This window comes from Myxocyprinus asiaticus, chromosome 44, assembly GCF_019703515.2.
Source record: "Myxocyprinus asiaticus isolate MX2 ecotype Aquarium Trade chromosome 44, UBuf_Myxa_2, whole genome shotgun sequence".
NCBI classification, from domain to species: Eukaryota; Metazoa; Chordata; class Actinopteri; order Cypriniformes; family Catostomidae; genus Myxocyprinus; species Myxocyprinus asiaticus.
Window position 1 is genome coordinate 28,345,409 of NC_059387.1, and position 27,804 is coordinate 28,373,212.

Genomic DNA, 27,804 nt, shown 5'->3' on the forward strand with positions numbered 1-27,804 from the left:
CAGCGATGTAGTCATTACTTCAGTTCAATGTAAAATGATGAAAATTCTGTTTTGCTGTTGGCCGTACCTGAATTGTTAAACAGTGAGCCATCCAGGCGATTTGGAGACATCAGGAAATGATCCTTCGAGTAAATATTGGCCCTTTGCCGTTTTAGTTCCTCTTCTCGCAGCTTTACCATTTCGATCTCCTCATCAACAAGAGATATCGTACTCCTGGACCGTAACTTAAAAAATGGGTTGTTGAGGAACATTTTCTCTTGGGTTTCCTCTGAGATAGAATTCAGGTTGAACTCTGATGCACTGCGAATGATGAGGTTCGATGTTTCCAGAATGATGAGATTAGGGGGATCTTCTGATCTCCAGTCAGCAGATTTTGAGGACACCATCTTCCCATGCCTTGGACTTGAAGGGAAGGTCTCTGGTTCGAGGATGATAACGCTGTTGGCTGCCAAGTCTTGTTGCTGAGAGCCCTTGGTTGGTGAGGAGGTAATGATGAAAGAAGGCGTCGTGTAGCTGGGAGATTTGTGTATTCTTCCATTGTCATTCTGGTGTTCAAATATTTTCAGTTTCTCATCAACTTCCTGGCATAGTTTTCCTGGGTTTAAACTGATGGATCTGGTCTTCATCTGTACACAGTCAGTAGAGTATGATTTTGCCATCCCCCTCTCACATCTCAGGTTTTCTTCACGTTCCATTGTTTGGCGAATCTCCTTCTCAATTGGGGTCTCTGGGTCATCATTCAGTGATCTGAAACTGGAATCGTCAAGACCAGAATCCTCTGAACAGGGGCTGAACTGGGTATGCACATAGTCCTCTACAAGTGCTAAGCCTTCAAGGTCCCTCTTCGGCCTGTCAATGTTACGGACAGGCGTGTACATGAAACTGTGACTGCCTTGGCAGGTCCCAGATCTCATTGTTGGTGTACTCGGATGGTGCATCAAGTTTTTTGTTTGCTCTTCTATCTCCAGCCACTGTTGCCGTGCGACTTTGAAATCCACATGTTCTGTACTGACATTCTCACTCTTCATTTCCTGGATCACACAATAATCTTTTGGCACCTTTTTGCTGGAATCAGATTTGACAGAATCAAATGAATTGCTTTTGTGGGACGCTGAGACTCGTCCAAGCTCCTCATCGTCTTCGGAAATCTTGGACAAGCCGTGGAACTGTGTGGAAGAGTTGTAAGATATCTCTTGCAGTTGCAGAGTTGGCCCAGTCTCAGGTTGTTCTAGCACTTCTTCTCTTACAGGGATCTCAGGCTCTTCGGGTTCCTTTGAATCTTCATCAGAATTTTGAACTTCAAGTTTTTGAATAAAGAGTTCCTGTGCGCTCAGCTCAAGGCTGTCAATGTAGGAATCATCATCTTCCTTATTAACGGAGGAAGAGAAAATGCTCCTCCACTTCTCATCGGTTTCATTGTCGGATGATGCTGCAGCTATTTCGACCTGAAGACATTCGTCCAGTTCGGCTTTGTCATGACAAGACTCCGTGGAAGTGTCTGATAGGACTTCCTCTCGGATGTAATGCTCCAGGATGGTTTCTTCTGGATCATCATATCCAAAACCTTCCAAGATGGGTTCTTCTGAGTCTGTACCCAAAGGGTCTAATGTATCTCCATTGTTAATGATTTCTGGATGGGGTACAGTGTTCTCTAATGGTTCCTGTCTTGGCGAATCATCCTTCTTATGTACAACATCATTTTCATACACGCTCTCAGCACTTGACGGAGTGTCGGAGATCGAAGAGGTAATTGACTCATTGCGATACAGTTCTTCTCGAGTGTCTTCCAAGACAAGCACCTCTTTGGGACTGTGAATGTCTTCAAGTTCATCAGCCTTGGTCTCTGTGGGAGGTAGGCCTGCTAGAATGTCAACCACTACTTTTGTACTTATGGACTCTAATACGTCAGCATTGTAACAGACTTGTTCATCTTTGTTGCTTGTTTCCTTTCTCTCAGGTAACTCAAACTCCAGGACTTCACAGTCATTTATGTTTGCTGTGCCGCAGTGTTCACTGGTCTCCATGGTTACAGGCTCAGATAGGGACTTCAGTTCTGTATGTTCTGGGTTCTGAGGCTGAGAACAACCTGAAATTTCTTCCAGCCTATCCACCTCAATCGTAGCTCCCTGAAAGGAAAAAAAATTATGAAGAAGAAATTCAAACAGCAGTAAACAAAATCTAATTTCCCTAATCACCAAAACATTCACAGCACATCAAAGCTAATATACACACACTCAGCTTTGGTACAGATGTTATGTAATGCTACATTTCTGAGAAAGTTTTTATGCGTTAGATCGTGGACTCTAGTGTTGACAGACAACTATGTCTTGTAATTGCACAACACTTCAAAAACCAGATTAGTCGCAAGTGTTAATTTCATTCTGCATAAATGTCCTTACCTTTTGAACTGCCAGATCATACCTTTTAACATCTCTGTTTAACAAATTTTCCAGTGTGAAAAATATTTTTCACTTTCTACAAGTAGATTTATAAAATTCAGATATGAAGCACTTTCCATTCCAATTTTGTATCCAATAGACACTTTTACCCACAATGACTAACAGTACGTTTAAGGTGTACATTTTATCAGTTTGAATGTTCCCTGGGAATCTAACCCATGGCCTTCGTGTTGCTATCGCAAGATGATTCTGAGATCATTCCAGTGTTTAAGAGGAAAGGACAAGAGATTGTTTACTATTGCAGTGAACCTTTTCCCAAAATAGGTTATAGTCGGCAGACAGTTGGCAGAATTAAGCAGATCCATTATGTAAGACTGCAGAACTGGATCTTCCTCATACATAGAAAACTTCAGATAATCAGCATTGGCACAGGATCAGACCAGGAGAGGATAAGGAATGAGAGAGAGAGGAAGAAAAAAAAAAAACACACACAAACAAGTGCCTTGTCTGGTGCAGGTGTTAAAGGGAAAGTTCACCCAAAATGAAAATTCTATTATTATTTAATATAGAATTATTAATTATCATCATGTTGTACATACACACCTGACTTTCTTCCATGGAACAAAAATTGACAGCCTCAGTTACTATTCACTTTCATTTTATGAAAATAAATAAATAAATAAATATATATATATATATATATATATATATATATATATATATATATATATATATATATATATATATATAATAATAATAATAATGCAATGAAAGTGAATGGTGAGATATAATATACTGCCTAACATCTTTTGTGTTCCACAGAAGAATAAAAAATGTCATATGGATTTGAAACAGAAGAGTAAGTAAATAAAGACAGAATTTAAATTTCATTTACAGTCATAATTAATTGCAGTTTTTTTTCATACTTCTGCATATTTTGTACGACTGAAAAATCACACACATTTTTTCCCTTGTTGATGTGGTACTGCAGAACATGATTGATCATGTCAACGCTGTTTAATTTACATGGATTTTTCTGATCTAATTCGTACCGTCTGACAAGGGGAAAAGTGATGTGCGATCAAATGCTCAAACTCTTTGTGACTGAAGAATTCAGCTGCCACATGGATTAGAAACTCGGATCTATTTCATCAATACATCAAAAACACAATTACACACTTTTATACTGAACATTACATGATATCATAATAATGTGAAGATCGTACATACAGCAGTGCTTAAAATTCCCAAAATGACAGCATCAAGTTGTTTACACAGCTTTGGCTTGAAAAATTTTTCATCCACCAGTTTGTGTACTGTTATCCTTGATGTATGTTTGGTATAATTAAGGCCACTGCAGGAAAACCTCTACAATCATTCAAAACTCGACCGGCTTGCTAATGCGACCACTAAAATAGTCAGAATTATGTGAAATTACCATCCACTTCAGTGCCTGCCTATTTCACCCCAATCAAGCTTGACAAAAGGCACAAAGCCTCATGAAAATTACAGGCGATATAGTGTTGACTGCCATGGCAACACCTCCTCCCCACCAACTCCTCCTCTAGCAGGCAGAACAGCTCATCTGGTGAGAAAACTTCCACACGATCACACCCTCTCCATCTTGGCACTTGTGTCATGACAATCTGTATTCCATACATTATTCAGCGACAATAACATTTGCATGGAAGACAGACGGAGGAAGACAGAGGTACCAGCATGTCTCAGTACCTACCGTGAGCTTTAGGAAAATCAGCCAGATGGAGATCATCTCAACCTTTGCGAAGAATCTAACTTAATTCCCCCCTGAAATCTGTATGCACTGTGGTCTTGGGTAAATGTGTTCTTTGGGAAAAAGGGAAAATATCTGGATGCATGGATCGGAAGTGAACTTGCTCGGGCAGGAGAGTTATTGGCAGAAATGCCATTGTGAGTTGGTCTAATGTCACTGATGTAGGCATGAGTGGCCACCTCAGGGCATCTTCCTGTTACAAACGCTCAACTCTGATTGGCTCGTCCAGTGTTTTCAACATTAGCCCTCATGGTAACAGCTGCAGTTTTGACCAACTAGTCAATAAGTGGCTTGTCAATAAGATTACATGGAAGAACTTCTGATGTCCTCACATGCCTCTTTGCAACACAGGAAGTGATGTCATGGGTATTGTGTCATGAGGGTGGAGCCATCCTTATGTCACCACTCATGTACACTGTCAAACTACTTTATATTTGTATATACAGTATTTTAAAATTTTGCAATAAACTTCAAATATATAGTTTAATACTTAAAATGAATGCCTTTAAATCAATAGTTTTATATTGTACTGTTGTTTTAAAATGTATTACATAATTAGAAATGCTTAACGGAATGAGTAGTTAATTTGCTTATAAAATAAATTTGTCTACTCCCAAAGTTCAAACAGGTTTTTGCTTCATATCAAAATTTGTAATGTGAGCTGGTTGGTTTGGTTCATTAGAAGTGATTTCATTGGCTAAAAGATTCCCGCTGCCTGATTGGAAATTCTACAGTTAATATTTATGTAGCCTTAATCATAAAAAAAAATACAGCAATTAATGTTGTGTAAGCTACATCAAATATCTCATGATAGAACTAAAAGCAACAAGTCAATTTAAAAGTTTCTGTTTGTAACTTTAGTTAGCATGTCAACTGATTAGCCTGCTAAGCTAACATACCATCATGCATTCCAAATGGTTAGCAAGCTAATAAACGGTCCTACTAAGCTAACATATTTTTCATGTAATTAAATGGATATAGTAATACTGTATTTACTGACTGTATTTACATGATCTGCTACAACAGGAATTAGTAATAGTTGTTTGTAATGTGTAATCCAAAGCATCTAACCAAGGGGGACAGGATTCCATGGTTGGGACCTAATCTCGCATGAAATCGGAACCAACGTCCCTGAAAAAGTGGGCTGTGACTGTTGCGCTCTATTCCATGAAAATATCAAATATGCACAGAATGTTCACATCAGTAATAAATGTTATCAAGAGATGAATTCTGAACCATTTCAGTAACAATAAGCTATGTCACAGTGCACATCATTGCGTGAGCAATGGCCATTGAAGGAGAACAGCATTTTAACTTCAAGGACGCTCTCTTCAGAAAGAAATAACAACCTGTGGAATGTGAAGGGGGCATAAGAGTAATGGGTGGTGATGGGGGCAGAGCGTGGGTGGTCATTCAAACCTACAGACATATCTGACAGGCACTGAGCTTTTAGACTTCTCTGATACAGAATGATAATGTTTCCAGTTGAGAAAAATGTCATTATGCAGCACAAGGACATTGTAGACAAAGATGTACAGTAAATCTCTCAAAAGGAAAATATTAAAATCATCACCATTACTTTGTGTAAATAAGCATGTAATACAGATGAGCTACATGCATTTGCTATTAAATTACTTTGTGATGCTGCTTTTATATCCACATTGTTATTGTTATAGTAATTAAAGTGATAGTTCACCCAAAATTGAAAATTCTGTCATAATTTTCTCACCCTCATGTTGTTCCAAACCTGTATGACTTTCATTTATGGAACACAGAAAGAGATGTTGGGTAGAATGTTAGTCTCACGTTCATTGCATCTTTTCTCAATATAATAAAAGGAAAGAGTGACTGAGGCTAACATTCTGCCTAACATCTTCTTTTGTGTCCCCCAGAAAAAAGTCATCCAGTTTTGGAACAATATGTTGGTAAGCAAATGATGACAGAATTTTCATTTTTGGGTGAGAAATTTATTTAGGTGAGATGGGGGAAGACTCCCCACGGGGTAAGATGTATTTCTGTTTCTAATTAAAAATATGGGTGTCTTTATATGTGTATATTCAAAGGCCTGCACAGTATATAATTCATAGAATACGTTTACCTTTCAGATGAATCTCTTTGACTGGGATTCTGTTATTTGATTTGCCTGTCATTCTTCAGTTATTCAATTATTCAACTAAATTGTAAAAATAAACAATTGCATAAAATATTTGATTTTATATTTTACTTTAAATTTCAAAAATACATTACAAAGAATGATATCAGATGTATTTGATACATTCTGTGAAAATTGGTTGACACCTGGGACAAGTTTACCCTGGGGGGCTTCTTGCCCCAGTAGTGGGGTAAGATGGCCCCTTTTCATAATTTTTTATTTTGTGCTATGACAACAAAATTTGCAAATGTTTATATTTATTTCCTTTGATAATATGCTGGATGATGCATCATCATCCTGTACATGCTAAAAGTTTATCTATATATGTTATCATTTAAAAGTAAATTAACATTGTTCTTAAGGGGATGTCTTACCCCATCTTACACTATGTGTAAAAGGCACTGTGAGTTCATAATTACAGGTATTACATTAGAATTTCACATAATTGAATTGTAGTAGATATTTTGGTAACACTTTCTATGAAACCTGTGTATGTTTACTGTATTTACCGTATATATATATATATATATATATATATATATATATATATATATATATATATATATATATATACATACAGTAAACAAACAGGTTTAATAGAAAGTGTTACCAAAATATCTACTACAAATCTGTTATATATACTGTATATATGGTAAAGGTATTTGTGACGAGGAGGAGGGCGTGGCACGGCCGGCGCTGAGTCACCTAATCAGCAGGAGAGAGAGATAAAGGGGAGAGCAGCGAGCTGTCGTCTGACCCCTGGCGGACGGAATGGCTCCTCCCCTTCTTGGTGGACGGCAACATTTCCTCTGACTCTCAGCGGCCGGCAGCGACCCCTCCATCCCCAGGCAGACGACCGCGGCTGCTCCTCTGGCAGATGGCAGCGGCGAGGACTTTTGGCACCAATGTAACGAGGTTCTTAAGATGGGCAAAGAGGAGGCGGGAACCAGCTGAACAGTCAACGTAAAACTTTAATAATAAACTGAACTCAAACATAACTTTTACTGCAAAAAACAAAAAACAAAGGTGCACACACACAGCTTTGTGCATCTCTCTCCGGAATTCAGCACTGGGCGTGCATCCTCATGGCCTGGCCATGCCCTCCTCCTCATCACAGTATTTTTAATGCAATGTAAAGTTACAGTATAAAGGTATTTATAATAATCTGTTATATCGTTACATAAATACTGCATAATAACACATGACAAACATTTTTATAATACATGAAATTTAGTGATGATCATGAGTTTTAATTCATTATTCTTTTTAAAGGTGTATAGGTAAGAGTTTTAATGTAATATAACTATGGTTATAATTATTTTCCAGCACAAACAGCTGATTATATGCTGTATTATATGGCATTTTGAGCACATTATAATGCCCTAAGAATACCATTATAATGCATTATACATACAGTCTTTGTAGAAAGTGCTACAGTTATGTTTCCTGACATGTTAATAACTTAGAGGATTCATATGGCAGCTCTGTCCTCTTGAGTCTTCTTCGCATTAAAAGGAGTGTAAAGTGAGGCAGGAGATGTTCCCCTCTCTAATCAGTTCCAGAGAGGACCCATCCCCTCTCTAGCATTTACCCCAGGCACACACACACGCCTCCAATCACCCACGCAGACACTTTTATTTCACTCTAAAACACACACACACACACACACACACACAAAATTACAGCTGAGGACCCCAGATCTGTTGGGATCTTCTCTGTCAGCATCTCAGATATTCTATTCTGCAATATTTTATTTTTATGGTTTGAGGTTGTCACAAGTAGTCTGGGATGTGGTGGTGGGGGTGTGGTCAGGTGCCGGTTTGTGGGTGGAGAGCGGGTTCGGGAGATGGAAGTGGTGGGGATTTTCAACTGGAGGGGATTATTTCTAACAGCTGTTTCCTATTGCAGTGAGAGCTTGAAAGGTATAAAAGGGAGCCAGACACCAGAGGAAGTGATCCACATAGAGTACTGGACCATGTAGAATGTAGTTTATGTTTGGGAGCTTCACTGCCAGGCTGAAGAGCAGCAGTTTACCAGTTCACTGAAAAGCGCTTCTTTTGTTTGTGTTACGTTAAAGAGTGTGTTACAATAAACTCACGTGGTCTGCCGAACCGACTCCCGCTTCCTCCTTCCCACACAACAAAAAACCTGTTATAGTGGTGCTGAAAACCGGGATTTTGAAAGAAGGATACTTCGTAACGGAGTCCTCACCGCTGGCCGAAGTCATCAAGACCCTCACAGGCATCCACCAGGGTCAATATCAGGTCCTGCTTGAGCTATGCATGGAATAGGAGCAGTGGTTCCAGGTGCTGGTCCAGGCTCAAGCAGAGGACCGGCAGGTGTTACAGAGCTTAGTAACTCAGGAGGGGTCTTCTGCCATGACCCAAGCTGTGACTGCAGCCACTCCCCAAGTGTTGTTCGCCAAGATGGGACCACAAAATGACCCTAAAGCCTACATTGAGCTGACGTGCCACAGGTCACCCGGTCACTTGCGGAGACCACCTCACTGTCATAAGTCACGGAGGTTGTCAGGTTGCAAGAAGAATTCTCTGATGTGTTCTAACCTCTTCCCAATTGTATGAATCTCATAGAGCACCATATCGAAATGACCACAGGGTAGTGGTACGCAGTCGTCCATACCGATTACCCGAGCACAAAAAAAAGTGGTTCGGGAAGAATTAAAGGCCATGCTAGATATGGAGGTAATAGAAGAATTCCACAATGACTGGGCCAGCCTGGTGGTGTTGGTTCCGAAGAGTGACGGTTCGGTCCGGTTCCAGTTCTGTGTGGATTATAGAAAAGTCAATATGGTATCTAAATTTGATGCATACCCAGTGCCTCGGATTGATGAACTGCTCGATCGGTTAGGTGCGGCTTGCTTTTATTCTACACTGGATTTAACAAAGGGATATTGGCAGATCCCCTTAACTCCCATTCCCTGTGAAAAGACGGCATTTTCCACACCGTTCAGATTACAACAAATCGTGATGCTTCTGTTCGGTTTGTTCGGGCCCCCGGCTATGTTTCAGCAGCTCATGGACTGAATCCTTAGACCGCATGCTGCATACGCCGCTGCCTATCTGGATGAAATCATTATTTACAGTAATGATTGGCAGCGGCACCTGCAGCTTCTGAGAGCTGTCCTGAGGTCATTGAGACGAACGGGACTCATGGCAAACCCAAAAAATTTTGCAATTGGGCGGGTGGAAGTATGGTATCTGAGCTTCCACTTGGGTCATGGGCAGGTGCGGTCCCAAATTGATAAAAACGTAGCGATTGCAGCCTGCCTGAGACCTAAGACCAAAAACGAGGTGAGACAGTTCCTGGGGCTGGCTGGCTATTATCATAGGTTTGTGCCTAATTATTCGACCGTCACCAGCGCACTGAACAATCTCACTAAAAAGGCAGCCCCAGATCTGGTCCAGTGGAAGGAGCTGTGCCAACTGGCTTTTACGCAAGTGAAAGCTGCACTTTGTGGCGGGCCACTCTGACACTCTTCTGATTTTTCTCTCCCTTTTGTTTTATAGACCGATGCATCAGACAGGGGGTTGGGGGTCGTGTCGTCCCAGGTGGTTGAGGGGGAGGAGCGTCCGGTACTGTACATCAGCAGGAAACTCTTGGTGAGAGAGGCGAAGTACAGCATCATTGAGAAGAAGTGTCTGGCCATCAAGTGGGTGGTCCTGACCCTTCAGTACTACCTCATGGGATGGGCCTTCACCCTCTGTTCGGACCAAGCCCCGCTCCTGTGGCTCCATCGCATGAAAGATGCCAACGTGTGGATCACCTGTTAGTTTCTGTCTCTTCAGTCTTTTAAGTTCGAGGTGGTCCACAGGCCTGGGGCAGAGATGGCTGTTGTGGATTTCCTCTCCAGAAATGGGGGGGCGGGGGAGTAAATGATAGACCGGATGGCTCCCTGGCTTGAGTCGAGCGATAGGGGTATGCGGTGGTGGGGGGCATGGTCAGGCACCGGTTTGTGGGTGGAGAGCGGGTTTGGGAGATGGGAGTGTTTGGGATTTTCACCTGGAGGGAATTATATCTAACAGCTGTTTCCTATTGCAGTGAGAGCTCGAGAGGTATAAGAGGGAGCCAGACACCAGAGGAAGTGATCCACATAGAGTGCCAGACCACGTAGAGTGCATTTTGTGTTTGGGAGCTTTACTGCCAGGCTGAAGAGCAGCAGTTTACCAGTTCGCTGAAAAGCGCTTCTTTTGTTTGTGTTATGTTAAAGAGTGTGTTACAATAAACTCATGTGTGTCAGAGAGGTGTAGAGACAGGATCCAAATGCAGAGGAAACAGTTCAATAGGATTTATTTACAACCAAATTATTATTTTTCAAACTAAGCTAGCCCAGGCAATGGTTTCCCACGACACGTGGGCAGAAATGAGGAATCCTCCTCCAGCAAATGGCCGATTATCACGGGTGAAGCAGAAGGTAACCACACTTCTGAAACACAGCAGCAAAACATTCACATACACAATCACAGTAACAAACAAGAAGCTGCAGCTTGCAGCTGAAGGTTGTAATGATCAGCGTTCCCATGGAAACAATCAGGGTTCCCATGGAAATGCTGATTCAGCATGCCAGTGGCACCTGAAACACATAAGGGCAAAACGTAAACACGCTTTGACCAGAACAGACAGGGAACGATGATGCCACAGCCCTTGTCAGACAAAAAACACAACCTGGCAAGGTGACAGGGCCATGATATCACCGGAGAGCACATGGAGGCAACTCACATACTGTGGTAACCCACCACCGGACCTGTGCACTCACACAAAGGGGGTACACAAAACACTGAGGCAGGCCAATACTGCCACAGTCCCGTCAGGCAGAACCCCAACCTGATAAGGTGACCGGACCGTGACAACGTGGTCCGCCGAACCGACTCCTGCTTCCTCCTTCCTCCTTCCCACACAACAAGAAACCTTTTACATAGGATTAATTAAACTTTCAAAGATTCTGGGCTGACTGCTCCTCAGGTTGTTATACAGCAACACAAGATCTTCATACCTCAAATTCATATTACAGATGATGTTGATGAACAAAACCAAAAATGATATGTTTTAGTGATTAAGAAATTTAGATTCATCATGCTTTGAAGGTCCATGTCATATTACTAAAGCCAATTCGCAAAATATAATGATGTATAGATCAAGTGTCAAGGCAAGTATTTCTTACATTTATGATGCAACAATTTATTCTTTGTTTCATATTAGAAATGACCTTGTTGAGTACAAAGAATTCTATTGATTGAAGTATTTAATTTATGCTGTGAAGATCAATGTAGTATATATTACTAAAGCAAACTCACAAAATATAATATATAGATGAAGTATCAAGGCATTTCTATCTTATTTCTAACATCTATGATGCAACAGTAAGACATTTTATCTCAAAACAAGGTAGGTGTATTTTACAATAAGAACAGAAATGATAAAACCCCCAAATCTCTCTCACAGCAGGACACACATGCAACATTTATGACACATAATCACAAACACTCGAAGCAAATGTGAATTCTTGTTTGACTCAGTGATTTTAAAAAAGCACACACATTGCAGATAAAAATCTATTCTACCTGTGCAGGCACACACACTCTTCTCACACACTTGTATGCACAAAATCAAGTTCCTTTAGACCACATAAGCACATTGTTACCAATGTGTTTATGGTCTCAACACAATTCTTTACAACATCACAGAGGAATCCAACAGCATGGCAACTAAATAAGATTTTTTTTTTTTTTTTTTTTTTTCAATTCAGGTATGCATTTACATAAAGTTTCACCAAGAGTATTATTGCAAACTTTGACATAGTTATTGATGCGACTGTCCTACCTTGTGGTGTGATAAGAGCAGAGAGGAGAGGGTACGTACTCAGCGATTCAGTCTTGGCTGAAGCTCTGCTTCTCTGTAACCACAGTGACTGCGACTTACTCTGAATGTACCAGTAACAACCAATAGCTGAGCAGCCTCTGCTGTTACAACACACACACACACAGTCTCACAAGGAATTTCTTAAAAGCTTTCTGGTAATCAGATTTTTCACCTTTAGAGAATCTTTCTGAGGACTGTTACAGGGGCAAAGTTTAAAAATCAAGTTACTAATTTTAATGGAATATTCCGGGCATAATACAAGTTAAGCTAAATTAAAAACATTTGTGGCATAATGTTGATTTCCATAAAAACTTGTATCTCCTTTATTTAAAAAAAAAAAAAAAAAGAAAAAAAGAAAGAAAGAAAGAAGCAAAAATCGGTTACAGTGAGGCACATACAATGGAAGGGGCCAGTCCATTAATGTTAAAATACTCACTGTTTCAAAAGTATAGCCACAAGATGTAAATATTATACATGTTAACATGATTTTAGTTTAATAAAATTGCTTTCTAATCTTATCTGTGTAAAGTAACTGTATATATCTGATATTACAACTTTGTTGTTATTTGTGGTAATTAATATTATGCCACAAATGCTGTCAATTGAATTTAACTTGTATCAAACCAGGAACAAACCTTTAGCATATCTTGTAAAGTTCTGGCTTCTCACTCTATTGATGGACAACCAAAATATTGCCAACATGGATTACACTACAAAAATTATTTCTTAATCTTTTGTTTTCCAGTATAATATCTAAACATAGCAATCTGGAAAAATAGCAATTTGGCAAAAAATAAACCTCATTAAATTTTGTTAGATATATGCTTAAAACAAGAAAAAATGGCCAATGGCTAAGAAAAATAAATGTAATTCAAGATGTATTCTCTGAAAACAGGTAATACTGTATCATCTTACAAAATTTTGCTTCTGAAGTAAATGTATATTGTTTTAAGGATGTTTTAATGATTTCTACAGGACAACGCCAGTGTAGTTTTATCGCTTTGATATAAAACAGCAAAAAAAAAATCAAATAAAAAAATAAATAAAAATCACCCAAGAAACTACCTTATATTACAGAACTGTCAACTGTCTAACACATCAGAATAACATTATGTGCAACATGGACAGTGAACAAATCCTGCTTTGGCATTCAAATATGAATTATGTCATCAGCAGTTTGTTTTTTTCTTCTTTTTTGATAAAGTTTACAAGATCAGTCTCTCGGTCCTTCCTGTCCTTCTCCTCTTCATTAAATACTGTATGGAATCCCAATATTGAATCTTGGTCTCGGGAGGTTACATGTATTTTCCTAGCTGAGACAGTTTCATTGGCAACACTGTGGAAAGGACAGTAAGAATATTTCAGCTTAAACACACCTAAAATTCAGTGTACAAGTGATTAATTAGTCTCAAACCTCAGAGAGCCGATCAAAACCCAATCAATCAGTCAATCAATCAATCAATCAATCAATCGATCAATCAATCAATCAATCAGTTTGCCTTTGTCTTTAGGGGGCATGATGGGATTTCAGTTAACAAATTTACCTTACACTAATGTGCAAAATAATTATGAGTAAAAACAATAAATATACAAAATTGTATAAAATTTTAGCACTTTTTTTGCATCTTACATAACACAGGCCAAGGATTATTACATAACTCTCTCTTTAGCAGATGTTATGAAAGACCTTGCGCAGGCACCGCGTCTTAAAAGCAACCAAGGACAAAGTGCTCAAATATGGCTGATGGACTGGAACTACACATTACTCTGGAGAAGATGAAACTACAAAACTGTGGTGAGTCACAATGAAATGGAAATTTTGCCATTATGTTTTTTATTTTTAATATCCATCAACTGTAAAGTCTGATACTGTACCTGGCAAATCTTTTTATATTGCTCCAAAAAGCATTAATAAAAAAAGAATAAGAGAAACAGCAAGTTAATCTTTTAAAGCAGAGATTTATTAGTTTTCATCATTAAGAACAAGACAACAATTTTTGTGAGACAAGAAGTTAATCAATTTCATGCATGGCATGCAGATATATTATATAAATAGTATTTCATTTTCCAAGTGTGGACACTCCAAGCATGTGCAAGACTGTTATGAAATGTGATAATCTGGACCACTAGAAAGTAGAGTAACATGACTAATTTAAGGAAAAGTTTAATTAAAGGAATATTAACCCATCTATAAGCCTAATCTTATAACGGTATAATAAAGACGTCTCACTATCTGGATCAGAACAACTTGATTTTGGCTGAAGTTGTCACACATCAATGTTCCCAGATCTTGAAGGAGAAACAAGCGACCTGGTCTGGAAAAACAAGCCCAAAATAAGCAACTTTCCTCACCAAAACAATCAAAAATAAGTGACCCTAGTTTTTTAGTTAGGTGGCGAAATTATGGTCTAAATTTCATTGATCAGCATAGAAAGATTAACACTAGGATAGACAGTCTTTCAATAAATGTACCCTTAGTATATAAACATATCCCACAAAATTATTAAAGTATTTCACATATACAACTTGCCATCTAAACTCAATTAATAAATGTCACGTTTTTCTGGAGTAAGTCCTGAAATAACGTTATACTGCTTAAATAACGGATATTGGAATAAAACAACAGGGAGAACACATTCATTGTTCTGTACAGGTTTCCCACTGTCATGGAAAACCTGAAAAAAATATTAAAAGTCTATAATTAATATAATAATGAAAATTCTAGTTTTTCTCTACTCTAAATATTTCATGAGCTTGAAAATTTCATGTGTAGAGTAACTTGCAATCCATAATGATGTCTCATTTGTCAGTGAATCATTCTTGTGAGTCTGTTATTTTGAATGAGGAAAACACATGGAAATACATGGGTCAAAAAAGGTGGGAACTTTGACTTTAGTTGTAATAAACCGACTGAAAACGAATGTGATCACAAACTAAGGGTTGAATAAATAAACTGCAAAAATAATTTTTATTTAAGGTCTGCTTCTCCGCCAAACTCCGGTCGAATCAAATCTGTATTAATGCATTATATCTGGTTAACAAATCAGTGACTTAAAAACACTGGATGAATTAACTTTTACTTGTAATATTCTCCTTTTATATTTCTCTGTTGTCGTTATTGCCATGATAGAAGAAATTAACTATGCTGCCTTGTCACTCACAGACCCAGTTTTAAATTAAAAAGCGTGTATTGACCTGTTTCAGTGACATCAATTTTTGTATGTGGAGAACGGCAAAATAAATATAGGAGTACCGTGTGAACATAAACACAGGTAACAGACTGAATTAGGATGCGATACATAGAGTAACTTTGCCCTGTGTATTTGTGTGATTGTGTATTTATTCCCTCAGTGCTTGCCATAGAAAGCGTATTTCCATAGGCAGCTTCAGTGAGAAAATGAGTTACGTTCAGTAAACAAACTGTTCCATCGGACAATTCTGATTTTATTGTCATTTATCATCATTTTTGTGTACGAAAATCATGGTGTCTATAGTGTGGACAGACAGATTGCTTATCGCTGGAATCGCATCGTGATTAGGACAAGGAAGCAATAAATTTTAACATTTGCATTAAGTAACCAACTACATGTACAAGCTTGTTTAGGTATGATGAAGTTGTGCAGTAGCTCCAATGCGATGCAAAGGACAGGAGTACGAGTCCTGAAGAGCATGAGTTGACACGTGAGCTGAAAATGTCATAGAATCACCACAAAGTGACAAGGCTGCTTCGGCAATCACATTTTTTATGTCACATTCAGTTTTTATGACACTATTGTTTAGCTTTAGGTTTAAGGTTTAGGGAGGTAGGTAGGTTTTGTTCATTTTAAAATCGATAGAGCATTAAGCTTAAAAGCTCAATAAGTTTTGGAGAAATTTTAACTCGCTTTTAGCACCACACAGTGGGCATTTCATATCAGAACTGTCACAATACGTGTAAAGAATCACGTAATATCACTTCGCAAAAATGTTTTAAATTGAGCTGCCTGTCAAGAATCCATGCAAATGTGAATAAAAGTGAAAACGTTTAGTGTGGAATTAGAAACCAACATGCCTTCTCACTCTTCGAATGATACCTGTGGCTACTGCATCCTCTATTTCATTTCCAAAAGTACGTCCTCCATAACTGTATGTTCTGACACCACAAGGCCTGATCTCAGAGCGGTACACAGTATTATTGGGCTTGAAGACCTTGCTGTAGTAGCCCAGAGGGTGGTAGGACAAAGGGGCATCTTCTGCATCTGTGTCTTCATCAACAACTCCATCCTCATCATCAACATCATCACCAATAACTACCAGTTCAGCCTGGATTGCTTCATCTTCCTCATCAGACTCGACATTCTGATAACCCATGAAGATCATGGTAACAGGCTCACCACGTTCCACATCAGGTGGAAGGGTATTCACAAGGTTGAGACTAGAGTCTTCCTTTGGATTCAAAGGGGAATATCTTCCAAATCCCAGTCCAGAGTCTGCTGTAGGAGTTATCCGAAGGTTCTCTCCACATTCCTGTGTGGGAGAAGATGTTGGGCCGATCCTAGTTGCGCCTCGGTATTCACCACCAGTGCTGTTAATAATTGGTCCATTTGTGATGTTTTGAGCTTGTTGGTTGTTGCCAAAATACTGGTTGGATTTGGTGGTTGGAATGTGAGTTGGTGATTGTTTACCATCTTTTGGGCTTCGATCTTCTTGTTTGGTAAAAGTCTCAGTCTGAAAAGGACTCTGAGACTTGCTGGACATTTGAAGGCCATTGAGGCTTATATAACCACTCGCTGTCTTTTGAGGTGTTGTAGGTCGACTGAAAGGGCTTGAAAACACAGGTTCATGGTACACCACATCTGTTGAAACTTTCTTCTCTGAGGCTTTCAACAGAAGTTCCTCCACCTCAAGAGGACTCATCTCATTCATGCCGTTCTGGGACTCAAGTCCATCAGGCGGCAGGGCATAGACAGATTTTTGTCCATCATCGTAGACTTTGATGCCTGGTGGTTGGAGGTCCTCAGGTGTGATGGTGGCCGTGGAGAGGATGTGGCTCTCTCCAGTGCGGAGATCCTTTTCCACACTGAACTTCATGGTAAAGGTAGCTAAAACAAAAAGAACTGCATTAAACACAAGCCATCTCACATCAAATTAAAAGACTCAAATTGACGACCAAATACTGATGAAGCAATTATTTGAACACATTAATAAAATGGATAGTTCTGGATTCTCATTGGTCAATGCAGCATTCCAGCTGTGCTAAAATACACAATACAGTAACAGTTATGATGCAAAACATCTTTTTACTAAGCTACAGAGTTGTATATTACTGCATTGCATCCATAGCGGCCACAAATAGGCACTCAAGACCATGAAATGAAAAACTATACTAAAATATTAAAAATATAGCTCTGCCTTTTGGTTCTTAACCCTATAAAGGTTTTTGTATTCTGGGGCAGTCTGTCAAATTTTTGTGAAAAATACTGAAAAGGGAGTCCCTGCAAATACACGCAACTTTGTATATAAAGTCTGTCATCAACTCACAATCTTTATCTAAAAGTAAAAAGGCAGCATTTTTTGTGAAGGCAGCTGACCTTGATGCAAATACTCCAATCTTTTTAATGTCATTTTCATGATTTCTACAAACTATAAAATTGAAAATAAAAGCAATATTTAAAAACAAAAAAAAAAAAAAAAAAAAAAAACATGGAAATGTATTATTTGGGTCCTAATGTGTTGGAAAATAGCAATTAATTCATTTTTAGAGGTACCTTTATATGCTTGCCTTTTTAGGGTTAAATAAGATCTTTTTAAGGTGTTTGATCTTTGCAAACCAAAGCAAAGAATAATTTTTTTATAATATTTTATTTTTATTTTTTTTTTATAATGCCCATTATTGCAGTCATAGATACCCACTTTTGTATGATTTCTTTAATTTACAAAACTTAAAATAAAATGTTTGCACTTCAAATTGCTGTAATTACAGAACTGGACAGTTTGATTGCAGCTGTTTGCACTGTCTATGCAAAATAGCAGTATTTGTCTACATATTTATGCAATTTAATATTTCAAGTGCTAATAATATGCCAGCAAATATTTTATGGCGTGAACAGTGGTCTGGTGTTATACCTTTTTTCTCCTGTTCGTCATCGGTTTCGTGCTTTGGCGTAAAAATTATCCTCTTAGTTGTGGGAGTATAACATTTTGGGACATCAGGTATGGCAGTATAGATGTATTGGATTGGCTCTATAAGAAATAATATGGAGGTCTGAGTCTATGAAGAGAGGGTCATATGAAGAATTTTGTACAAATTTAAATATATGGAAAACAATCAAAATGTAAAACAAGAAGTGTCTTTACCTGGCTGGATATTTACGTTGAATTCCTGTGTGGAAATCAATTAAAAACCGGAAATGATGAAGGAAAACGAAGATATAAAACATAGCAATTTTCACATAAATCACTCCAGGTCACATATCACATGTAAAGATCCACTTCACACAAACAAACAATTTTTTATTGATGCCAATTTGAAAGCAAGGGACATGTTCACAACATGTAACATGTAATGATTTCCCATGTTTGTAACTTGAAAGTGGATTCAATTAAAGGGCTTCCATCACAAACACCAGTCGGTGTTGTAATATACGGTAAGGAGTCTCCAGGCCTGTAAGTGATCACATGAGCAATACCTTTATGATATCCTCTGAAGTTTTTTCCACCTCCTTGAGTTGCTTCAGAAGAGTCTCCTCTTTTGCAGAAATCTCCAGCTCCTGTGTCTCTAGAGCCACAATCTCTGTCTCTATTCTGCAAGGACACAGAATAAAACATTCATAAAGATATTCACACACCATCCAGAGCATAACAAAAAGTCATTCTAAATAATATACAGGCATCAGAGAGGTAATAACCCTCATGTTCTGTTTGGAGTCTGACTCCAAGGCTCTTTTAATAGCACAAAAACACCTTCACACCTTATTATCATGTTAAGACATATTGTTCCTAAACAAGACTTGCATCAAATAACCTCCATGAATAATGTTACATTTTTTTATGCTTGGGGTCTCAGAGACCCCAGATATAAAACATGATTACATCCAAATAATTTTTACAAGCTAATATTGCTGTACACTATTTATACGTACACTCCTGTCGGTTATTTTTTATTTGTTTTATTGCATTTTTTCAACAATATTTTTTTGTTGGGGTCAAACAGATTTAATTACAATACCAAGGATATCTAAATCACAGATTCTGTCATGATATGCACCTCCTTATGCAGTATATGTATCTTTAACATTTCCTTTGGCACTTACTGAGAAGTAACGATTAAAAACGGAGTTTCTGAGAGAAACAGATGATTATCCTCATCTCTGTTTTGCTATGGGGCCATGACTCTGATCCTATGTCATTTATAGGATGTGATGAGCCACCTCTGTCTTGAGATTGATTTGGATTTTCCTGTGATTGCTTCTTTACTCTTAATCCATCCAGTTTAAACTGTCGTCATCATATTGCAGAGTCTGTTTACCAGAGAGAATTCTTCGGCGATTCAAGTCCTTTAAGGCCTTCCCATCAATCTAGTTCACCCAAAAATGAAAATGCTCCCATCATTTACTCACCCTCATGCCATCCCAGATGTGTGACTTTCTGTCTTCTGAAAAACACAAATAATGATTTTTGGAAGAATATTTCAGCTCTGTAGTTCCATACAATGCAAGTGAATGGATGCCAAAATGTTGACGCTGCAAAAAACACATAAAGGCATCATAAAAATAATCCATACGTCTCCAGTGTTTTAATCCATGTCTTCAGATGAAACAGATCAATATTTATGTCCTTTTTTGGTAGAAATTATTTCCCCTGCCCAGTAGGGGGAGATATACAGGCACAATGTGAATCACCACAAACACTTCAAACACAAGAAGAAGAATGTGAAAGTGTACAGTGGAGATTGACTGAAGATCACTTCTGAAGACATTGATTTAAACATTGGAGTTTTATGGATTACTTTTATGCTGACTTACTGTATGTGATTTTTGGAGCTTTAAAATTTTGGCATTCACTTGCATTATATGGACCAAGGGAGCTGAGAAATTCTTCTAAAATTCTTAAGTTGTGTTCTGCAGATGAAAGAAAGTCATACACATCTGGGATGGCATAAGGGTGAAAAAATAATGAGAGAATTTTCATTTTTGGGTGAACTATCCCTTTAATAATGTTGGAAAGCAAGATTTCCATTTAGTCTAAATAAAGCTACAAAGTGACAAACCAGACATAAAAGGTCTTCAGATATTGTAGCTTGAAGTTAAAATACTTTCAAAACATTGCTCTGTTTGTTTGAGCATCCCAACCAGCCAGACACAGCAACATCGGCTCATGCAATCTGTTTGTGCTTTGCTACACTTTGGCATTATTTTTGCAATACCATTTTGTACCGATAGTGGTGCAGAAATTACACACTTCACCTTTAAACTCTAATTCAAAAAGAGTGGTTCTAGCTGATCTTTCTCAGTTATTTTGTCCTTTGTTTGTGTGACTCATGCGTTCTTCTTCAAGTATGTTTGACCTCCTGCGTAAATGGTCAGCTGCTCCAGACTAAGACTGTCGTAAGTAGACAGATTATGTAACAGTTGGAGTTAGGTCTCTGTCTAACCCTAGTTTTACACTGAAAGCTCATCACTGAGGTTTAACAAGTATAATCCAATAACCTGCCACACACGATACAAAGAGGAAGTGACATGCTACAAGTTACATGCTGTGAACCCTACAAACAATAAATGGAATGTTATAAAAAAGTAAAAATAATTTTGATTAGTTTAAATTGAAAGTACCTGTCAATATTGCTCTGCAGAAGTTTTGCCTGCTGTTGGTTATCTTCAGTCTGGGCCTTCGCAGACTCTTGTTCCTCTTCACTCAGAGTACTCAATCCATCCATCAGCCATTGCTCCCGCAAGGTTTTTTTCTATTTGTGCAAAGAAGGCCACAGTATCTTATATCAAGCCAACTGATGTATAATAAAACACTACATCTGAATAACTATGCTTCCATGTAAATAAATAAATAACAATACTGTAAGTATTCTGCCACACAGAATAATTTGATATTCTCATTTTCATTTGACATTTACATATTTCAACAATTATAATCACTATTATTTTTAATTATTATTTTTTATAATAATAATAATAATAGTAATAAATAATGAAATTATCATTCAAATATATTACAATTTATTACAAATATATTTTATTATGTTTCATTTAAAATATAGTCATATATGTATTTATATTTGTTTATATAATTACAATTATAATTATTTATAATAGAAATATAACATCTTACCTTTAGATATTGAAGCTTTAATTTCTCTTCTTCAATGTTTCTCCTTTTCTTTTCTATCTCCTCTCGAAGTCTCCTTTTGTCCTGATGGGAAAGCATAAAAAAAACCTTTTTAGTTTCACCTTGACCCTCTATCTGGTTGTTTCTTATTCTGTTTGTGGCTTTTTATGTCTTCCTATTAGACCAAGCATGCTTACTAGAGGGAACTAATACAGTATAGTCTTTTTTGAGCGGGAGGCTTTGCAGCATTATTTTTAACTCTCTAATAAACGATGACTTAATTTAAGAAATTAACACCTCAAAGGCAGTCTTTGGACAGAAATAACACATGGACAGAATCCTCCCATATACAGAATGCTCTGTATGCTATTTAATGGAGTCCATATACTGTCAGAAACCAGCACACTTTTAAGCAGTCATACATGGAGCAAGGGCGTAGCCAGGAAATTACTTTTGTAATACTGTCAATAAATATTGATGGGTCAAGTTTTTGCCCAAATGTTTTTTGTTTGTTTGTTTGTTTGTTTTTATTTATTTATTTATTTTTTTTTTTACCAAATTTTCCTTAACAACAGGGAAGCGGCATTTAAACAGTTCTTTCACACTTTCAGGGATTAGAATTTATGATTTTTTTTTTTTTTTTACTGTTTTATAAATAGATATTTGAAGTCAAAGAATAATCTCTAATATTCTGGGTGGGCCTGTGTCTAATTTGGGTATGCCCATGCCCACCACAGCCCACCCTTAGCTATGCCACTGACATGGTAATCCCTGAATTTTTGTATGTGGCCAATAATGGTTCATGTCATCAAGGCCATAAAAAAAGTGTCAAGACTGTTATTTGGGACTGGGTAGACAAAAATACCTAGTTACTCTCTAATTAAAAAAATAAAATCCCTCACCCTATCAAAGTAAATAGAAATAACAGAGCTAAATTAATATTTATCTTAATTTCAAACACTTAGACAGGCTTTGTGAGTAACTTAAAAGAGATTGTTTACCCAAAAGACCTTCTATCTCCCGTGGAACACAAAATGAGCTGTTAGGCAGAATGTTAGCCTAAATCACCTTTCACTTTCATTGTATGGATAAAAGGTGCAATGCATGTGAATGGTGACTGAGGCTGTTAAACCCTAATATTCTGCCAAACACTTCTAGTTCAATGGAAGCAAAAGAAAGTCATGTAGGTTTTGAATAACATGAGGGTAAGTAAAAAATGCCAGAATTTTCGTTTTTGTGTGAACTATTCCTTTAACTCCAAAGCCAAATAATAATACTGTACATAAAATGATAAAAATGCTTGACTTGCCAATATAGAAACCTAAGTTCTGTTACATAAAACCGAACAGAGTGAAAATCCAGCCTGATACTCACAGTAATCGCCTGCAGTCTCTCTCGCAACAGGGTTTCTTCCTCCATGCTGAATCTGACACAGAAAGAAAGAGAGAGAGAGAGAGAGAGAGAGAGAGAGAGAGAGAGAGAGAAGGATAAACAACCTATTCTTGCTAACAACCTCCCGTCAATGTCTGTCTAGGAAAATAAGAACAGGTTGGGAACAGGCTGTGATTGGCACTTGTGGGTTGGCATGACAAGTTTTGGAAGGGGGTGACTAGGGGGTGGGCGTCAATGCTGGAAGAGTGGAAGTATTGGTGGGGGCTCCTTCCCTCCCTCTTTCTGCCTGAAGGATGAATGAACAAAAAGAAAAAGGAGGTTGGACAAAAGGGTTTGAAATGTGTGCCATTGAAGTGGTGTCCATGTGTAGGCTAACCATAACTGCCATAGCTGGCATGTCTCTCTTTGACACATTATGTATCAGATATATCCACTTAGAGTGCTCTGTCTGGTACAGAGTGACAGGTTGTCTGTCGTCAATATATATTAGATAAAGAGCCTGACAATACTGCACTGAAACAGAGAGACCAAGCAGGGGTCATTTAGCTTTCACTTAAGAGAAGAGGTTGTGACCACAGTGTGTCAGTGACACGTCTGACACATTTTGGAACAGATTCGAGCTTATGTAGCTAGAAGCGTCTGCGTTTACATACTGCACTTCCATAGTATTGGTTTCATCCTTTTTATGCATGTACAAAAAGTATTCATACATAAAAATACTCACAAATAGAGTCTGAGGCAGATAACAAACAAGCGTTGAGTTGATTTAGCAGGAGATGGAATTCAAAAAGTGATACAAAACATTTCCATTGAGTGTTCTGCAAATATGTGCTTTGTTCATCATGCAGTATTGATTACATGTACCCCAAAATTTATTCATGTTTGGACTTGTAGAGCAATGTTGTTGAGTTAAGAATAACCCGCTGCAGGCAGACCTCATCCCCCTTTGTACAGAAATAAATACTATATATGACTAGTGAGATATATCTCTCTGCTGTCACAGGTGGACAGCAAGGTAAAAAGGCATTCACATAACGACATGCAGTTATGAAACACATGTATATGAGACCTCACTGGTGATGTATCTGGAAAAAGGCCAAAAACAGAATGACAAATGAATAGCGTCTATGATCTGCTGCAAGTACACAGCTGTGATATACAATTTCAGCCTCATTAGAAGCCATTAGTGATAATCACAAGCAGTGTGTGTGTGTGTGTGTGTGTGTGTGTGTGTGTGTGTGTTATTAAAATACAATTGAGAGGAAATTCTTATTTTTTAAGTATTGCTAAATTTTACCTCGCAATACTGTATTGGAATTCTCATGGCAAGAATCAATATTTTTAGTGTAATTTGACAATGCTTACTTAGTCATTTTTATTCAACTAAAATGCAACATTTACATCAACATAGTAAAATGCAAACAAAATGCAAACTTAAAAATTAGCTAAGAATATAAGTAAGTCTATAACATGTTTCTTTAGTAAGGATCTCCATCCGTGGAACATTTCAGAAAAAAAAAAAAAAAAAAAGAAAAAAAAAGTGATACAAAAATGATCTTCAGGTTTATACATATAACATTACTGTACACTTACTGTTATACAAAGTAAATATTTTCCAAATAATATTTTAGAATATGTAAGAATTTTCTGGCTTTAGTACAGTTACAATATAAACAGTAAATGATCCTCGCACACCTGAATGGTTAATGGTAGATGCATAAGACATAAACTATTATGAACATAAAAGAAAATAGAAAAACGAATTATGTTAATGTTATGTTAATAACAATTGCAGCAGGAGGCGGTTTCAATTTTCAGTGGCTATTTTGTGTCTTATGTCAATTTCTATCCTATTGTTATTGTTGTTGGCCACGTCATTGTTGTAAATCACTTTTTCTAAATGGTCATTACTTTTTTATTTTTTATTTGGTGGCATTACACTATCAGCTTTTAAATGCCTGACGAAGGTTGCATGACCAAAACGTTGATAAGTAATGAATATTGATTGTCTTTGCAAGCTACAGTATGGCAGTGTGCAAGAATCTTTTCTTTTCTCTGTAGAATGACAATATTTTACACATACATTTATGCATTTGGCAGATGCATTTATCCAAAGTGACTTTCAGTGCACTTATTACAGGGACAATCTCCCCTGAGCAACCTGGAGTTAAGTTAAGTGCCTTGCTCAAGCAAACAATGGTGGTGGCTGTGGAAATCGAACCAGAAACCTTCTGCTTACAAGTTCTGTGCTAAGTCACCACCATTCATTTAATTGGCTCACATATGAAAGCAATAATGAAATTTTGTAGTAAAAAACATGTTGTCTTTTTTTTTTTTCTTATCACACATTATTTTTTTCACACATGAGTGAGTCTTCACACATGAAAATTCATAGCTACCATTATACAGTATTTTAGGAGAAGGGTCCATTACAAGGGGATCATCATATTTGGGGGTCCTTGGCAGGGGCGGTCCTAGAACATTTTGTCTGGGGCCAGGTGTGCTTGTAGGGGGGCAAATGTATAATAACTTAAATGTCCCCTGTACACATATAAAACATAATTTGATGCTTTAATATTTGCAGACATGCAATTTTTTAAAGACAACCAAAGATTCACCAAATTTGAGTAAACATTTTGAAAATATATAAACAAATAGGCTCATGACAAATGTTTCAATTAGTCAATACACACTAACATTCTGGTTTTACCCACAAACTTTAAGCCATGTTGCCATGCTGTTCTTTAGAATGACTAATGCAGTAAAATTCTTGGGTAAAATGAATGATAGGCTACATCAAGATTTTAGGTTAGAATGTAATCAGTAGGCTATAATCGGCATGTACAGGTCTTGTAAATGGTCACTATTTCCTTTAAGATTCTTTTAAGACTTTTTAAGCACATTGGTTTGTGCGTATATATACAGTTGAAGTCAGAAGTTTACATACACCATAGCCAATTACATTTAAACTCAGTTTTTCACAATTCCTGACATTTAATCATAGAAAACATTCCCTGTCTTAGGTCAGTTAGGATCACTACTTTATTTTATGAATGTGAAATGTCAGGATAATAGTAGAGAGAATTATTTATTTAATCTTAAATTTTTCTCATCACATTTCCAGTGGGTAAGAAGTTTACATACACTTTGTTAGTATTTGGTAGCATTGCCTTTAAATTGATTAACTTGGGTCAAACTTTTTTGGTAGCTTTCCACAAGCTTCTCACAATAAGTTGCTGGAATTTTGGCCCAGTCAGGTTTGTAGGCCTCCTTGCTAGCACATGCTTTTTCAGTTCTGCCCACAAATTTTCTATCAGATTGAGGTCAGGGCTTTGTGAAGGCCACTCCAATACCTTGACTTTGTTGTCCTTAAGCCATTTTGCCACAACTTTGGAGGTATGCTTGGGGTCATTGTCCATTTGGAAGACCCATTTGCGACCGAGCTTTAACTTCCTAGCTGATGTCTTGAGATGTTGCTTCAAAATATCCACATAATTTTCATTCCTCATGATGCCATCTATTTTGTGAAGTGCACCAGTCCCTCCTGCAGCAAAGCCCCACCACAACATGATGCTGCCACCCTCATGCTTCACGGTTGGGATGGTGTTCTTCAGCTAGCAAGCCTCAGCCTTTTTCCTCCAAACATAACGATGGTCAATATGGCCAAAAAGTTAAATATTTGTTTAATTAGACCAGAGTAAATTTCTCCAAAAGGTAAGATCTTTGTCCCCATGTGCACTTGCAAACTGTAGTCTGGCTTTTATATGGCAGATTTGGAGCAGTGGCTTCTTCCTTGCTGAGCAGCCTTTCAGGTTATGTCGATAAAGGACTCGTTTTACTGTGGATATAGATACATGTCTACCTGTTTCCTCCAGCATCTTCACAAGGCCTTTGAGGTTGCTCTGGGTTTGATTTACACGTATTGCACCAAACTACGTTCATCTCTAGAAGACAGAATGTGTCTCCTTCCTGAGTGGTATGATGGCTGCGTGGTCCCATGGTGTTTATACTTGCATACTATTGTTTGTACAGTTGAACATGGTACCTTCAGGCATTTGGAAATTGCTCCCAATGATGAACCAGACTTGTGGAGGTCCACAGTTTTTTTTTCTGAGGTCTTGGCTGATTTTTTTTGATATTCCGATGGTGTCCAGCAAAGAGGCACTGAGTTTGAAAGTAGGCCTTAAAATACATCCACAGGTACACCTCCAATTGACTCCAATTAGCCTATCAGAAACTAATTGGCTAATTGCCTAAAGACTTGATATCATTCTCTGGAATTCTCCAAGCTGCTTAAAGGCACTGTTAACTTAGTGAATGTATACTTCTGACCCACTGGAATTGTGAAATAGTCAGTTAAAAGTGAAACAATCTGTCTGTAAACAATTGTAGGAAAAATTACTCGTGTCATGCACAAAATAGATGTCCTAAACGACTTGCCAAAACTATAGTTTGTGGAGTGGTTAAAAAATGAGGTTTAATGACTTCAGCTTAAGTGTATGTAAACTTCTGATTACAAATATATCCTGATAAATCCTGTTATTTAAAAAAAACAAAAAAAAACAAAACAAAACAAAAAAACAACTGGCAGCTGTGGTTGCCAGAATAATTATGTAAAAATGTAAACAACTTTACAGAACAACCTGTAAATTTCACAGTTTGAAACTGTTGTAATTTACATGACAACGATGGCACTGTAAAAAAAATAAAAAAAAAAAAATAAAAAAAAAAATCTGTTAAATTTACAGTAAAAAAAAAGTCATAAACTTTATATTAAACTTCTGAAACTTTAAAAATCTGCTTTTTACTTTATAAGGTATTGTTAATCACCGTAAAAGTTACAAAAGAGAACATGATGACATGAAGTTCACCAA

At 37.6% G+C, this 27,804-nt stretch overlaps 1 protein-coding gene across 4 annotated transcripts in view; it reads right to left on the reverse strand.

The window, feature by feature from the left end:
- The window catches only part of LOC127434458 (palmdelphin-like), a 39,429-nt gene that overhangs the window by 2,046 nt on the left and 9,579 nt on the right, over positions 1 to 27,804 (reverse strand). The window contains exons 2-9 of one of the 4 annotated variants that reach the window (XM_051687237.1): positions 22,913 to 22,964; positions 21,542 to 21,622; positions 21,031 to 21,161; positions 18,889 to 19,003; positions 18,557 to 18,581; positions 18,326 to 18,442; positions 16,294 to 17,301; positions 10,719 to 13,556 (exon numbers count right to left, since the gene is read on the reverse strand). In XM_051687237.1, the coding sequence (XP_051543197.1) occupies positions 13,516 to 13,556; positions 16,294 to 17,301; positions 18,326 to 18,442; positions 18,557 to 18,581; positions 18,889 to 19,003; positions 21,031 to 21,161; positions 21,542 to 21,622; positions 22,913 to 22,957 (1,563 nt within the window). In that variant the 5' untranslated portion in view covers positions 22,958 to 22,964 and the 3' untranslated portion in view covers positions 10,719 to 13,515. Of the gene's footprint in view, positions 1 to 67; positions 2,127 to 4,134; positions 4,245 to 10,718; positions 13,557 to 14,095; positions 16,230 to 16,293; positions 17,302 to 18,325; positions 18,443 to 18,556; positions 18,582 to 18,888; positions 19,004 to 21,030; positions 21,162 to 21,541; positions 21,623 to 22,912; positions 22,965 to 27,804 lie in introns of those variants that run through there. The other 3 variants (XM_051687233.1, XM_051687235.1, XM_051687234.1) reach the window with 3 other exon arrangements.